At 41.1% G+C, this 15,333-nt stretch overlaps 2 protein-coding genes across 4 annotated transcripts; one reads left to right on the forward strand and one right to left on the reverse strand.

Annotated features, from left to right (window-relative positions):
- The first annotated feature begins 670 nt into the window (after positions 1 to 670).
- On the forward strand, positions 671 to 2,270 carry LOC308183556 (uncharacterized protein). Its single transcript, XM_080569761.1, has 2 exons — positions 671 to 795; positions 1,286 to 2,270. The coding sequence occupies exon 2, from the start codon at positions 1,308 to 1,310 to the stop codon at positions 1,920 to 1,922; it is 615 nt and encodes a 204-aa protein (XP_080425887.1). The 5' UTR covers positions 671 to 795; positions 1,286 to 1,307; the 3' UTR covers positions 1,923 to 2,270.
- Positions 2,271 to 9,824: 7,554 nt separating this feature from the next.
- On the reverse strand, positions 9,825 to 14,277 carry LOC308183558 (feather keratin 1-like). Of its 3 annotated transcripts, XM_080569764.1 has the most exons (3): positions 12,001 to 12,019; positions 10,891 to 11,004; positions 9,825 to 10,694 (listed from the first exon to the last, which is right to left on the reverse strand). In XM_080569764.1, exons 2-3 carry the CDS (start codon positions 10,993 to 10,995, stop codon positions 10,323 to 10,325), a joined length of 477 nt encoding a protein of 158 aa, XP_080425890.1. In that variant the 5' UTR covers positions 10,996 to 11,004; positions 12,001 to 12,019; the 3' UTR covers positions 9,825 to 10,322. The 3 variants fall into 3 exon arrangements, with proteins under 3 accessions (XP_080425890.1, XP_080425892.1, XP_080425891.1); XM_080569766.1 differs by lacking the exons at positions 10,891 to 11,004; positions 12,001 to 12,019 and adding an exon at positions 14,200 to 14,277; XM_080569765.1 differs by lacking the exon at positions 10,891 to 11,004 and having other exon boundaries at positions 12,001 to 12,040.
- Positions 14,278 to 15,333: the final 1,056 nt, after the last annotated feature.

Genomic DNA, 15,333 nt, shown 5'->3' on the forward strand with positions numbered 1-15,333 from the left:
GTTCTTTTTGATAAACTTTTTTAAACCATCTCTCCTCCAAATTTCTGATAGAGGTAGTTGTTATGTGAATTAAAGTAGTTTATTCAATGCATTCACTTCAGTAGCAACAATATTTACCACTGTATCTCTAGATATCTTTTATGGTCTCCCCTGAGTGCATTACGCTGCAGGCAAGCAGCAGAGCTAGTGATTGGTCTATAATGAGATATTCAAGACCACAGACCCAAATTATTTAAAGGCCCCATCATTTCCTATCCTGTGATGCAACTTCAGATGTCAGATTCGATTTGCCACACTGAGCAGCCCAAATGATGACAGTCATTGTAAGTTCACTATCTGAAAACAACAACAACAAAAAAGTAAAACCTTTATACAGCAAATATTGACTAGTAGCAAACGTGTTATCTGTGACTTATTTTTAACCAGTAAGCCACATAGTAGTCATGTTACATAAAACATATATGTGTTATATAAAACTTAAAGTGTACTTAAATAACAGATGTGCCAATGCTGGTGCTGGGCACTAGATGACTGGAAGATCCCATCATTCATCAATCCAATGCCCATGACTTGGTACTGGCATTGTATCACACCTTTTTTTTCAAAGATGGGGAGTGGCAGTGCAAAGCAAGCAAAAATAAATCCCTCAATATCAAGGTTGTTTTGTTACTATGTAAGACCTAAGGCGCAAAGGGTGTATCATATCCTGTAAGCAGTTTGAGAAATGTATAAAAGCTCTCCATACTCCAAGCCTCTCTACCCACTTCTCCTGGCTTATTCTCCTTGGTGAACAGGGTAAGTCCTATTTGGCTCAACCTCTGTCCTTCTCAAGTTTTTTCAATTAATGCTAAATCATATGTGATGCTATGGAATGGCAGGCTTGGAAAACTGCAGGTGTTGGAAGGTCTCCTTACAGCAAAATGGGCAATTATATAATGTTACTTTGACTATCCATTTCCCAGGCATTTTAATTCCAATTCAGGAGCTACATGCACTAGGAAATTTAAAAGTATCAGAGGGAGCATAGTAAATACCTCTTGTGGTAGCATTTGCCCCGTAAGAACAAATGTTCTCACTTGGAAGTTGGGTGCTACTAGAGAAGCAATATGAACATAGAGAAATGTCTGGCTATAACTGACACTTCCTTTCTTAACGTACTGTAAATATACTAGCAAATGTTTGTTTGTTTAAGCTGTGCTTATAAATTAGATTCATTAGATTCCTCATAGTGAAGCTCTAAGGCTTGTCCATTTACCTTAAACTTGCTTCTTGCTGTGCACTGCAGACTCACAACCACTACAAGAAGGATGTCTTGCTCCATGGAGTCCTACAGACCCTACGGGGTGACCTGCCCTCAGCCAATTGCCGAGAGCTACAATGAGCCATGCGTGCAGCAGTGTCCCCCCTCCAGAGCTGTGATCATCCCCCCGCCGGCAGTGGTGACAGTCCCGGGCCCTGTGCTCAGCTCTTTTCCTCAGGAGAGCATTGTGGGATCCTCGGGCCCAGCCACTCTGGGGGGCTCCTTCAGCTCCCGAAGCTCCCTGGGCTATGGGGGCTCCCTGGGCTATGGGGGCCCCTTTGGTTTTGGAGGGTCCCGAGGCTTTGGGGGCTCCTTTGGCCTGGGGGGGTTCCAGGGCTATGGGGGCTCTCTGGGCTTGGGGGGCTATGGCAGCTCCCTGGGCTATAGGGGCTCCTTTGGCCTGGGGGGCTATGGCGGGTCCCTGGGCTATGGGAGCTGCCTAGGTTATGGGGATGACTTGAGCTACGGGGGCTCCCTGGGCTACGGGGGCCTGTATGGCTCTAGTGGCTTTGGCAATTTTGGCAGGTCCTACAGCTCTGGCCTCTCCTCCTGTGGCATGGGCTATTGCCTCCCTGGTACCAGGTGGAGAAGGTCCCGCCGCGGTAGCTGTGGGTCTTTCTAAGGCCACCGCAGCCATGCCCAGAGCCAGTGACAGCTCTGAAGCAAGGACCCTGGCATGGGGACATGGAGCAAGAACCCTGGGGACCAGCAGCACCCATCAGCTGCCGGGGCCTGGGGACTGGATGTGGCTGTGTGCCCAGTGTCCCACTGCCCTGTGCCACAGAGTGCCCTGGCTGCTGCCTCGGCATCCCCTGCAGCCTCCTGCCACCTCAACTGGCCCTGGGGCCCTGAGCAGGGCACCAGTACCCACGACGCAGTACCTGCATCATGCCTTTCCCCTTGGATCACCTTGAGTTTCTGTAATCGCCTGCTATGCTTCCCTGTCACAATAAAGTCCTGTGGTGTTGCACGTGAGACTCCTTGGTTTTCATTTGTCCCTCAGCCTCCTCTGGGAGCAAAGCTCCCTAGTGTGCTGAGTTAACTTAGAAAATCTGCCCTAGTCCATGTCATTTCAAATTGCAGAATGAAAGTTTAATTGGGATCCTTATGGCATCAGAATTGTGTTAATGAATATTTGTTTAGCAATTCAGAAGTCATTATCTTCCCCAAGGTTTAGAACAGGAGGGTAATTGTTATTGCTCTGAGGATTTCTGGTGACACCTCAAAGGTCCCCTAATCACCACATAATTTAGTAAACAATTACCCCTTAATTTCAGTATTCCTAAACAAACAAGGAAACAAAGGAAGAATCATACATATTTTTCTTCTCTAATTTGTTAATTTTTAATGTTTTTGCTATTATTTACTTCCATTTTTCTTGATGGCAATTCTTCTTCATAGTGTGAAAAATGAGTCAGGAAAATAATAGAGGAGGTTGCTGGGATTTTATGAGCTCTAAGGAACTGGAAGAGCAAGAGATGAAAAGACATTGCCTGTAAGACAGGATTAGGTTTCCCCACCTGTTTTACCCACTGTTTGTTAGCCAGGAATGAATATTTAATGTAGTTCCGAAAGAAGTGTGGCTAAGGAAAAATACCTTATCAAAAAAGGGGTATTACTCACTGTTTACATATGTCTTTAATTATCTCCTTACTAATTGTTATGGTATGATTTAAATGAAGATCTGCCTGGTCCTGACAACATATAAACTGACAAATTTATCTAAAAAAGAGCTCCAAAGAAAAGAAGGAAGGAAAAACATCAGAGGATATGTTTATAATGCACCATAAGTTTAATGAGCAAGAAGTAGAATAACTAAAAAATAAAATAAAATATACAGCACAGGAAAGCAATAGGTTTCAATATGGATAAAACTAGTCATCCATTTCAAGGCAATGCTTTACGGCTGGACACCCAATGCCAATATGCAGCAATCAAAGTTACATTTTTCACCTCATTGATAACAGAGAAAGGCATTAAATCAGAAATGCCAAGCTCCTGCAGTCCCATTAGCTCAGGGAAAAGCTGAGGGTGGTCAGCTAGCGTAAGGCCATGGTCGTGAACTCAGTCCTGTGTCTGGATCTTGCTTTTAAGCTTCTGGTTCCTTTCCTTTGTGGTTTTTCCTTGGGGCTTTAGCACGGCCCACAGCTCCCACGGCGGTTGTAGCGACGGTAGGACCTCCCATAAAGGCCACCCAGGCCTGAATAGCCAAGGCCCCCGAGTCCCAAGGAGCTGCCAGAGGAGATGGGGACCCCCCCAGCACTGAGAGCATCCCCCACAGCTGCAGATGCCGAGGATCCCACAGTGGTGTTCTGGGGGAAGGAGCTGAGGATGGGACCGGGCAGGGTCACCACCACAGGAGAGGGCTGGATCACGTATGTTGAGTCCTGGCACTGCCGGACACAGGGCTCATTGCAGCTGTTGGCAAGCGGGGTTGGGCCACAGGGGTTGGAAGGACAGAGGTCATAGCAGGACATGGCTGTGGGATGGAGGTAAATCTGAAACACGGAGAAGACAGTAAGTACAAGAAGCAAGTTGTAATTATAGTTGTGTAACTGAGATGCTGAGATGCTGGAGAGTACCAAAAACTAACTAGAGACTGTGGGGAGAAAATAATGATGTGTTAGTCTTGGATTGAAAGGGGATTTCAGTGAAACCCAAACTCCTCTCCATTACGGAGGATAGCTCAAGGGGCAGTTCTGCCTGATCCTGAGCAGTCTCTGTTAGCTCATTTCTCACAACACTCCCTAGGTTGTATGGAGCCTGCAGTATGTAGGAAGTAAGGGACTGTATTTCTGATGTCCTGACCATACAGTTGTGAGAAACTTTGTCCCATGTTGCAATTTGTTCCACAACAGAGGGAAGAAGATAAAATTCCTCAGCAGGGATAAGTGAGGAGCATAACCTGATAATGTGGCAGTATCCTCCCCGCATACAGGCTTGCCTCTTAAACAGCAAAACAAATATTCTGCCTAACTCTTACTCTTCCCCTGTCCTTTGTGCTTATTTCCTCATACATCAGTCTTGAAGAGAAAGCAACTTTCAGCCCGTTTATTAAAAGAAGAAATGGAAGCTGACATTGTCTCAAATTATTTGATAAGAAAAAATAGATGGGAGCTGTGCTGATATTTCAGTTACAGGCTACTGAGGTGCTGCCAGGGAGATCTAGTGCCAAAGTATACAGAGCATTTTAGAAGGAGACAATTCAAACGTTTTTGATCCCAAAGTACTTAGGGATGGAGAAGGATTATTTTTCCTGGTATCCTGGTGCAAGAAAGGATACACTTTCAATATTACTAAGCACGCTTTTGAAAAATTCAAGTCCACATACCTCTCTACCTTCAGAAAAAGCTCCAAGAGCCAAAAATCTCTGTGCAGGTTCTCCACACCCACTTCTAGTTGCTGAGCAGTTCACATGCAGTGACTTCAGCATCTTGGAACTGAATGCTCCAGTGACCCAACTGAAAAATGAGTGAAGCCCTGTTCCCAGCAATTGCCACCCTTCAAAGACCAGCTGCCTCCCTGCATGGGAAGAGCTACTTGCAGGTCTCCCACACACACTGATGAAGAACATAAACCTTAGACTGGTATAAAACAGGCCAGTGTAAAAATAAAAAATCATTCAGGACATAGAAAGATTCAGACTTACCCTTTCACCAAGGAGAATAAAATAGATGTGGATGGCAGCAACTTGCACTGTGCTGGCTTTTATACTCTGTCCCAGAGTGCCTGAGGACCTGAGACATACTTTGTGCATGAAGCTATTTACCAGCCAATTGCTAAAGACTTCTTGTATGCAAAATATTCCCAGCTGATGATTTATTTTTCCTTGCTGTTGCCTTGTTTTAATTTCCTCATCATAACGTATGCATCCCACTACAGAAGTTTCTTTTATCTTAAACATCTTATGAGCCCTGTTAATTCCTGGTCAGATCAACTGATTCATCTCAGCTACTAAGGAAATTATTTTGCATCCTAAGGGCAATATATGCCGTGCACATCATTTGACAGAGATGAATAAATATATTAGGAAAGATGCATATGATAAACACTGCCCTGTGACTTCCCCCTCCCACTTCATGAAGACCATAAGTTGCTCACACATCTGGCTCTGACTCGGAACCAGAGCAATTTCCTCTCAAGCAGCTGTGCAGCTGCACACACTCAGATAACCATGTTGCTACAGAAAGCCCTTAGCAGAGTTGATTCCACTTTAGCACCCTCAAAAGTACTTCCTGGGAAACAGGGAATTATTATTTGAGGGAAAATATTATTTTACTTCCTTGACTCAGGAGACAGGATGAAAGAGTGTCGGCAGTTTTATCTATTCATTTAATATAAGCTAGTGCATTTCCATGAAGGAATTTGAGATTCAGGTCTTCAATTTGGAGACTGAGCGTCAACATCCTTCATCTAAGGAGTCTGCAGTTTTAACTTTATTCCTACATCAGACTCTAGGAAAAGCAGCTCAGGTCAAATTGAGGATGCATGTGAATTTTTGGCTAGTCAGAGACACTGGCACTCAAAGTTTTGAGCAAGCTTACCTATGGGGTCATTAAAGTCACAGGTTTTACATGTGCAGCTACATAATTCTTTTCCCCTACCATGTCTTCCAATATTATACAAAATTATACTCCAAATTAATGGCAGCTACCTACAGAAGTGTTTAATATATATATATATATATTTTCCTTTCTTGAAAGTGAATTACTTTGTCTTCATTTTGCATGGTCTTAAAGAATGTTGCAACGTGCAACATTTCAATTTCTTTTTCAAAGACAATTTCTAGATTAAGAAGTAATTGTATACAATGTATAAGCATACTTTACGGCAGAGAGCAGTACTCCAATCTCCCATTCCTAATGTTTAAATCACTTAGAGACATGTAAATTATATCTAAACTGTGAGTATCTTCATGAAGATCTCCTGGGAAATAAATGCTGATTGCACAGTTTTCAAGAACAAAGGTCTTCAAAATTCACAACAAATTTTCATCAATGGCTCAGACATGCAAATATTGAGTTAACAGAAGATTTGAAGGTGTGTGACATTATTTGAACATAGTCAGTGTTCAAAATGTGACCAGGATTACTAATAAAGTTCCCAAACTGCATCACATTATACGGCTTCAGAAGCTGGAGTCATTCCATTTTTTCCTCAAAATTTAATTTGTCTGCATAAAATCACATGCTTCAAAAATCTCATTCCAATCATCAGTCACTGGATGTTCTTAGGTATGAGATGACATTACCCATACTGCCCCAACCAGTGACACTACTGTCTGAAGCTCTCCTGTCCCTTGAGATTTATCGGTTATTCTCCAATACCCTTACCAATACACACATACAAACACACCACTGTGGTGTCAGAATGTTAAAATACATATTCCTCTGTAGAAGTAGCTATTTCTTTACCATGATAGAAATATGTATTAAAAATAAATAAATAATAATAATAATAATAAAAAAAAGCTCATCAAAAGGTACGGTGATGATAAGAGAGTCACAATTTCTCTCCTGAAGGTGTTCATGTGTCAAATTAGCTCCACTGATTCAATCTCATCATCCCAGGAGCTTTGGGATATTGCTCATTGGAATATCACAAAGAGTAGCAAACCTAAATCTCACAGTCACTTATCAGGGATGAAATTGCACACTCAGGTCTTAAATTAAAAGTTCTTGCTATGACGTTGCTCCCATGAGCCAGTGTGACCAAAATGCTGAAGAGCAGACAAAATTCCTAACCAAATTGAATTTTGACTCATCCACATCTTGGGAAGGTGGAGTTGGTATTATGGAGCCAGACATATTTAAAATGCAAACCGTAAAGATGAAAGAGACACCATGGATCGTGGTTTTCATCTAACACCCGGATAAGTCCAGGCAATAAACATAAACAGTAAACAAAACAATTTTACTAGTTGGAACACAGCCATATGCAAAAAGAGAAGAATTAAAAAAAAATAAAAATGCAGGAGCTAGTTAGTAAGTGTGCAAGAATGTCTTGGGTCCTCCAGGGAGCCTGAGAAAGCTATAAAAGCTCTCGTCCTTCAGAACCTTTCTGTCTTCTGTAATCCCTGCAGGCACAGCAGACACTATAATTTTGATTTCAGTTTTATAAAGTTTGGCATTGAAATACGCCTTTACTGACAGCAAGAGCAAAGAGTGTCCCACTTCCATCCATGGGACCAAATTCTTCAATCTGTTCAGAGATTAACAGATGCAAGTTTATCAGTCTAGAAGAAGATGATGACTGTTTTTTGTTTGTTTGTTTGTTTCAGAGCGTGTATACAGTATCATGCGCTATTTTTTATGCTGCTGCTGTACTGTCTGGTACTGTGTTATTGCACACATGCTTCCCAATTACATAAGCCCCGATCTAACATGGGATGACACTTCTAAAGCCAATAGAGTAATAATTTGACAAGCAGCTTGTCTTGTCTAGAAAATTTCTTTGGAACACAATAATCTAGCTCATATTCTGCAGCACTGAATAAAACTTTCACTTTTAGGATGGTGCAACACTTGTTGCTACAGTAATTTTATTACAAAAAGAGCAGTCTGTGGTATGAATTAAGGGAGGAAATCACGCTTTAGGTTTTTTTGTTTTGTTTTGTTTGTGTTAAAGAAATAAGCCACATACCAGACCTTTCTCCTTTCTGAATACACAAAGGAAATATCCCAACTTCAGCAAGACTTTATAAGCACAGAGGTTACAACTGCAGAGGGGTTTAATGCAGTCAATTAGATTAAAGCTTATCAGAGAGTTGCAGAAGGAGATTACAGCAGTAGAAAAATGTATTTTTTTAGGGAGAAATGATGCTGTCTGTCCACCTGGATATGTTAGAGATACTTGAACTGTAGTGCCTTAGCCATGACTCTCCAGTCACATTGCTACTGTGCAATTGTAATTCCTCTGTTGTGTTAGATAGGCAGATTGAGTTCCATAAGAGAAAGTTATTTTGCTGGAACTGTAAATGAAGGATGACATCTTTGGAATGAATCCCCTTTAATCAAGCAATAGCTTCAGTTGAGACAGCAAAAAATCATATTATACATTTAATTCAGACTAGCCTTCTGCTGTATTATAATATCAAACTGCTAACTTTCCATTCTCTTCTGTTGTTAATTAAGAAAACCTACTCCTTGAAATTATGGATTCTTTCATCGAACTGATGTACCTCCTTTAATTTAGCTTCAGTAATGACTGTAGTCAGTATAACTTTGTCAACATCTTTCTCTGGCCTTAATTATAGTTCAGCATCAGTCTGTACAGACAAAGATTCAAAGTAAGAAATTTCAGAGATAGCAGGCTGCGAGCTGTGTGGGGAGACAGAACACTGAATCACACAGAGCTTTCACGTAGAACTTTTCAAGCCTATTCCCTTCAGGGACCAAAGCTCCCAGTCTCTGAAGACCACCTTTATTACAACACATACAGCCATGCTAGGATAAAGCAATGCCACATAAAGTTCAGATCTGCTAGGCACAATAGGTAGATCTAAGTATATAAAGACACAGTGGGAAAGGGATGGAACTTAAAATCTTTTAATTTCTCTCTCACAAATACATGTCCCAGGCCAGCAAACTTCAATGACTAATTACTTTGCAAAAACATCACATAGCCTTCTCGTCCTCACCTCCACCACTTGCTGGAGTCTGCTCACAGTTGCCAAGAGGTCTGCTGCACCCATCAAAGTGCACTCAAGGGGTTGCAGCAGCTTGCCACCCCTCTCCTTCCACCTTCACCCTTAGCAAGCTCAGGTGCTCTCAAGACAAGCATAAGCACTCATTTCTTTTAAAGGGTTCCTCTTAAGTGTCACAGATAGGTTAAAAAAGTCACAATCTCCTTCCAGTTTGTAGATCAAACTGAGAACAGGTGAGTGGAGGTAGCATTTCAGCACTCCCCATAATTTCTAGTGTTCCTCATATTCCTCCAGATTTTCCTCCAGTCTCTCTACCTCTTTTTTTTTTTTTTTTAATAACTCCTCTTACTCCTCTTACTTATTATGTCTACAGAAGGATGAGGAGAAATATGATTTTCTTCAGTGAACTTTTCCCTGAATTTAGGCTATTCCACTTCTCATTGAAGGGGAGCTCATCCCCTTTCTCAAGTGAGCCTATTCCTCCATTCTCATCCCTCTTCGAAGAAATCTATGTCAAATTAACAACTTTTCATAGAAGAGTGATATCAAAACAGTTAAAGGACCCATTTCCATCTCCATAGTGCAATAGGTAAAGGGTATTTAAAGAAAGTAAGCAGAAGCAGCTTGCTTACTTTAAGATTGCCTGCTTATGTTACAACAGGAGGCATACCCATTGCAGGGGAACCTCATCTGCCTTTTCTAGCCTTTGACAAATTTTCTTCAGCTAGATTTACCATATATAGAAAAAAAAAGGAAAAATGTTGTCCACAACTGAAATCTGACTCATTCCCATTTAGCAATTGGTTTGGAGTTATTTGCACAGTAGTTTCTGGCATGGATGATGTGCAAACAGACCTGTTTCACCACAGACAGGCTGGAAAATGGGCTGAGAGTAGAAAGAAACACAGGCAGACTCAGAATATGATGCAGCACAAATTTAATGAGGCTGAGGAATGGAAGGAAGCAATGTAAAGTGTAAGGAATACATTTCCAAGGTCCAGTAAGGACAGTACCCACTCATCCCTCTCACAATGACACACTCAGCAAAATGAGATCTTCCTTCTTTGTAACTTAAATGGACTGTACTAATTCAGTCATGCAGAACAACTTCTAATAATTACATATTTTACCTAGTCATTATCAAATACAAAAAAGCATAAGAGAACAAGACATCTGATCAGAAATACATAGTAAAGCATAACAAAAGACAAGCAAAGGCCTGATTTTAGGAGATGCCAAGCTCCCACAGCTCCATGCACTTCAAGTGGAGTTGTGGGTGCCTAACACCACATCTGAAAACCATGGCCATGAGCTCTCTCCTGCATCAGGTCGTGCTTCAGTGTTTCTGGTCATTTCTTCGCACTTGCTCCTCATGCTTTAGCATGGCCCACAGAAGCCACTGCGGTAGGTGTTGTAACGACGGTAGGGCCGGCTGTACCCGCTGCCCAAACCTGGATAGCCAAAGCTCCCAAATCCCAAGGAGCTGCCAGAGGAGATGGGGACCCCCCCAGCACTGAGAGCGCTCCCCACAGCTGCAGATGCCGAGGATCCCACAGCGGTGTTCTGGGGGAAGGAGCTGAGGATGGGGCCAGGCAGGGTCACCACCACAGGAGAGGGCTGGATCACCACTGTTGAGTCCTGGCACTGCCGGACGCAGGGCTCATTGCAGCTGTTGGCGAGTGGGGTTGGGCCACAGGGTGTGGGGGGACACAGATCATAGCAGGACATTGCTCTGGGGTGGAGGTAAATCTGAAACAGAAGGAAATAAATGCCATACAAGAATTGGATTAAACTTCTCTTTAATATAGCAAACTGACAAGAGATTAAATGGGGAGCAAGATTAAATTTTCGCTCCAGAGTACTTTGAAAAAAGGGTTGAGTTTGCATTTTCTTTAAGGAGACTGCTAAGGAAGGTAGCACTAATGCATTTTGCTTGGTAACTTACCCTGAAGCCTCCGTGGTTAGTAAACTCACCCAGGAACCGGGGCATGTAGCGGTGCTGAAAACCTCGTCGCTCACACTGCAGAGAGTGCCCTAACCACATGGCCATAGTGCTACCCTGGAAAAAGGGAACTTTGAACACTTCCCCTTGCAGTGGCTGCACACAGGAAAGCTATTAGGGCTCGGTGTGTCCTAGAGAAATGGAGGCTGATTCTGTAGCCTTCAGGGGAAGGTGCTCAGCTGGAATGGGTAAGACCTGGCCTGTTATTCCTGATCCAAGGCTGGCATATTTGCTCAACAGTCAAGGATGACAAGCATCCTACCCAACGCTAATACGGGAAATAATCTTGCCCACTTCTTTGTATCGCTTTCTTTCCTGCAAGTCCCATCTTGGAGGTCCCTTCTCCCAGTTTTAAGACACTGGAAAATAGAAACTGAAGCACTCAACATTTGTTTGACACGAGATGGAAGGCAGGCAGCTGAATTCAGGAACACTTCCACTTTTTGTCTTGTTATTAACATTAAAAACAGTAGCAGCTCTCAGAAGCTACCGTAGAAATCTGTCCAGTTGTTTGGAGCATGGGGAGGCAGTTAGTTAAAGGTTACTCCTTGTGTGCAGAACTATGAGTTGGGATTCAAAGACAGGCATGGACTGAGGCTTTCTGCATGATGAGCTGGTGACCCAGGACTGCAAAGAATAAAATGCCAGTATTGGCCCCCTATTTCTCTGAATGTCTGGTCTTTGATAAATATTCCACAGACCAGCACACTACTCTGAACATACCTAAGAAGTGACTGCAGATTTTTTTTTATGTTCAGTTGCCATATCTAATAACTTGTTTTGATCCTGAAGTTGAATAAATGGACCTTGCTGTCTAACTAACATGTGTCTAACTCCCCCATTCCATGATTTTAATAATTGGCCACCAAGAGAAAACATTCTCTTTCATATGAAAAGCCCTCCCAGCTTCCTCCCTCAGAGGAAAAAAAATAAATAAAATAATTAATAATTAAAAAAAAAAAGAATCTACTACAATATTAGAGAGGAAAAGCTACAAAATCATCAAGGTAACAGTTCAACATACAGACAGAGAACAAATGAGTTCAGACTTACCCTATACACGAAGGCAAGGAAGGCAAGAGAAATGGATGGAAGAACCTTGAGTTGCTCAGGTTTTTATACTGCATCCCAAGTTGCCTGACAACTTGGGACATTCTTTGTGCATGAAGTTATTTATGAGCCACTACTGATTACATGGTTTTTTGCCTCAGTATTTGTGCTTATTACTGCCTCACTTCCTTATCTTGCGGTATTTATATCTGACCACAAGTTTCTTTCATCTTAAAATATTCTGGGCCAAGTTAATTTCTGGTAACATTAGAATAATTAATTCAGAAAAATTTATTCTGCCTTCAAAACTCTTTTGGATCTGCCTGGTGTCATTAAAGGAGATTAAGCTGAATTTACATAATACAGTCCCTTGTACAAGCCCTCCTCTGCAAGGTAAATATTGTTGCAAATCATGAAGAATTTCAGCTTTTAATGAGTTGGAAGCCGATCCATGAGCAGCTGTAGTTCAGGGATTCCAGCTACTCTCAGGGAGAAGAGGAGAGAGACTGAGTTTTTCAGAAAATGGCTGGGAACGCACATACAATTTACACCCAACTCAGGCCTCAAGATGAGAGAAAAAACTCAATATTGCCAAAGTGAAGGGAAATGAAGAACTCTGTGAGAATCAGGAGGAACTGAAAAGAGTTACGGCTGTGTACAAAGGCCAAGATATAACTAGAAAAACTAAGATACCAATTCTTTGACATGGAAAAAAAAAAAAAAAAGGTATAACATGTCCAGTCCAATGAGATAACATCAAACTATTCTGTTTCTGTGGAAGATTCTGAAGCACAAATCTTATACAGCATCTTTCCTGGCTCTCTAATTCTGGGCCTCATCTCTTAGGAGTTTTTAATTTATGGAATCCACAGATGCACCTTTATTCTTATCTCAGACCTCAACATATCAGCAGCTGCTTTTAAGCTAACTTCCACATGTATAATAATGCTTGGTGACATTTGTTCTCAAGGAAGAGTCCTACAAAGGATATTGCTTTGCAAAACTGACCTGTGGAGGCAGAAGCAGTCACATACAAGATTTCTTTCTTTTGTATGGGAGTATTAATTTCTCCTGCTGCCCCTGTAGTACTGGTACATGATGTGTTACCAGTGGTAGCCCAGTGCAGAAGCATCAAAAATACATAAAATATCAGCAATTTCTTCACTTGCTATCTTTTTTTTTTTTTTTTTCTGAACTGTGCAATGACATCAAACTTTTTCCATAGAAAGGTCTTGCAGGATAAATAGTAAAGGGGTAAAATACAAAAGCAGTCCTTGGCACTGAGATCAGCACTCAGGTCTTTTCTCTCCTAGCACTTTAATTACTTAGACATGCAAATCATCTCCAAATTATGAGCGTCTTTGTGAAGATCCCCTGGGAACAGAAACTTGTTTGGCTTCGTCATATGTTCCTGAGAACATCAAAGTTTATCAGAAACTTTTATTAAAACTCTAGGCATGCAAAGTATCATATTATGTGGAACCTTAAGATATGCGACCCAGATATGAATCCTCATATCACTTCTATAATAATCTATTATTAAGATTTGGGAGTACAGGTCAGTCATTGGCTTCTAAAATTTATGTCACTGTTGCTGGTGGCAGGAATTATGGCTATTTCACTTTTAATTAAAAAATACCTCAAGGTTTGTTTCAAGCTATATCATATTCCAAGGAGATTCAAAAAGAAATTACTCTATCCTTTTTTAGCTTCACCAACCCTAGTCATTCCTCAGTATTTCTCCATACTCTGAGGGATTAGCAAGCTTTTTCAACACCTATTTAGGGAATTAATTTGCATAGCAGTACTGATAGATGATTTTCATCATTTAAAAAAAAAATATTCTTTCTTCCAAGCTCTGCTTAAATAATTTTAAAATCAGACTCAGAGTTTAGAAAAGGACCTAGCAATGTTTTCAGAGATGTCTATGACCTTCCTTAAAAGTGATTACAATAATTAGTGTTCTAAGTCCAGCCACATTATTGTACAGTCAGAATGACTTCATGTCCTGATCTTTGGGCTGAATTAAAGTGAGTGAATCAGATGTTCATGGCTGTTTTTATATAATCAGAGACAGGTCTGTATATTCATATTATAATTAAAAGTTTTTGCATAATGTGAGAACATCCTCCTGAGACACCTGTAAGTGACTAAATGGCTGAAAAAAGCTCTTAATCAAAAGGGAACTGGAATCTTACTCACATTAATCTCTGGGCAATGGCTCCAGACACAAAATTGACCCCAAAATCTGTGCGTGGAAACACAGACACACAGAGAACAGAGCAGTGTCCCTGATGAGAAGACTGCCACCTGCAATAACTTTTGAGCTGTAATTAATTAGCTTGTTCAAAGAAATGGATGCCTCAGAGGCTTTGAACGGTTGTACAAATCTGTAAAAGTCTTTACGGCACAGATCCCTCCTGTGCAGTCTCCTTCACTCACTGTCGACAGTGGGTTTGATAGTTATATCTTTAATCTCAGACCTCAATCTTAGCTAATTGTACTAATACTGATGTTATTGACAGCATTGCAAACAGACTGCACAGCCGTTTGAAGTTCACACAATAATCTAGGACACCTGCTTTGAGGCCATTGACAGTGAACCCTGCTAATAGCCTCATAGTATTAGGACTTAGTGCTTAAAACCAAAGATACATATGTATCTTAAGGTTCAATCAGACTGGGTATCTTTGCTGTTTCTGTTGCAATTTGTTGCTGCAAATTGTCGTTTGACACAGGCAGATGAATAATATGCACTCTGTGTATAATCTGGGATGGCATTTGATGTAGGCACAGCCTGCAACTTGAGCTTCACAATATCAACTTACGCTGCTCAGACACCTTCCCTGAAGGCAAGCATGTTCAAATATAGGTAGATATATAAAGTCCTAAAAGTTCGTACCTATTTCATACATAGCTATTTTCATTGTTAGTGATAATCAAATATTGTTATAAAGAACTTTAAAATGACTAAATTTTGAGGTTTGGCATCTTACTGTGGTCTAATAAGCTTAAACAACTTATATTACAATTTCTCTTTTTGTCAAAAAATAAATGTAATAACTTCTGCATAGAGACCTGTGGAGTATTTCTGCAAAGAGACAGCTTATAGTGGGGTTGTTATACCAGAATTCAAAGGGCACAGTAGAAGAAAACAACAACAACAATTAGTTCATGCTAGAGGGAAGAAATTATTTACTCACCAGAGCTTCTTCAGAACACCACACCCACAATGGGTGGGCTTTAGTTATTTTTCAAATGCGTTTGAATAATTTTTTTAATGCATATGTTAATTACGTTTCAAATTGTAATTGTGCAATTAGAATTTCTCTGCTC

The sequence above is a fragment of the Anser brachyrhynchus genome (genome assembly GCF_964034855.1).
Source record: "Anser brachyrhynchus genome assembly, chromosome: 28".
Taxonomy (NCBI): Eukaryota; Metazoa; Chordata; class Aves; order Anseriformes; family Anatidae; genus Anser; species Anser brachyrhynchus.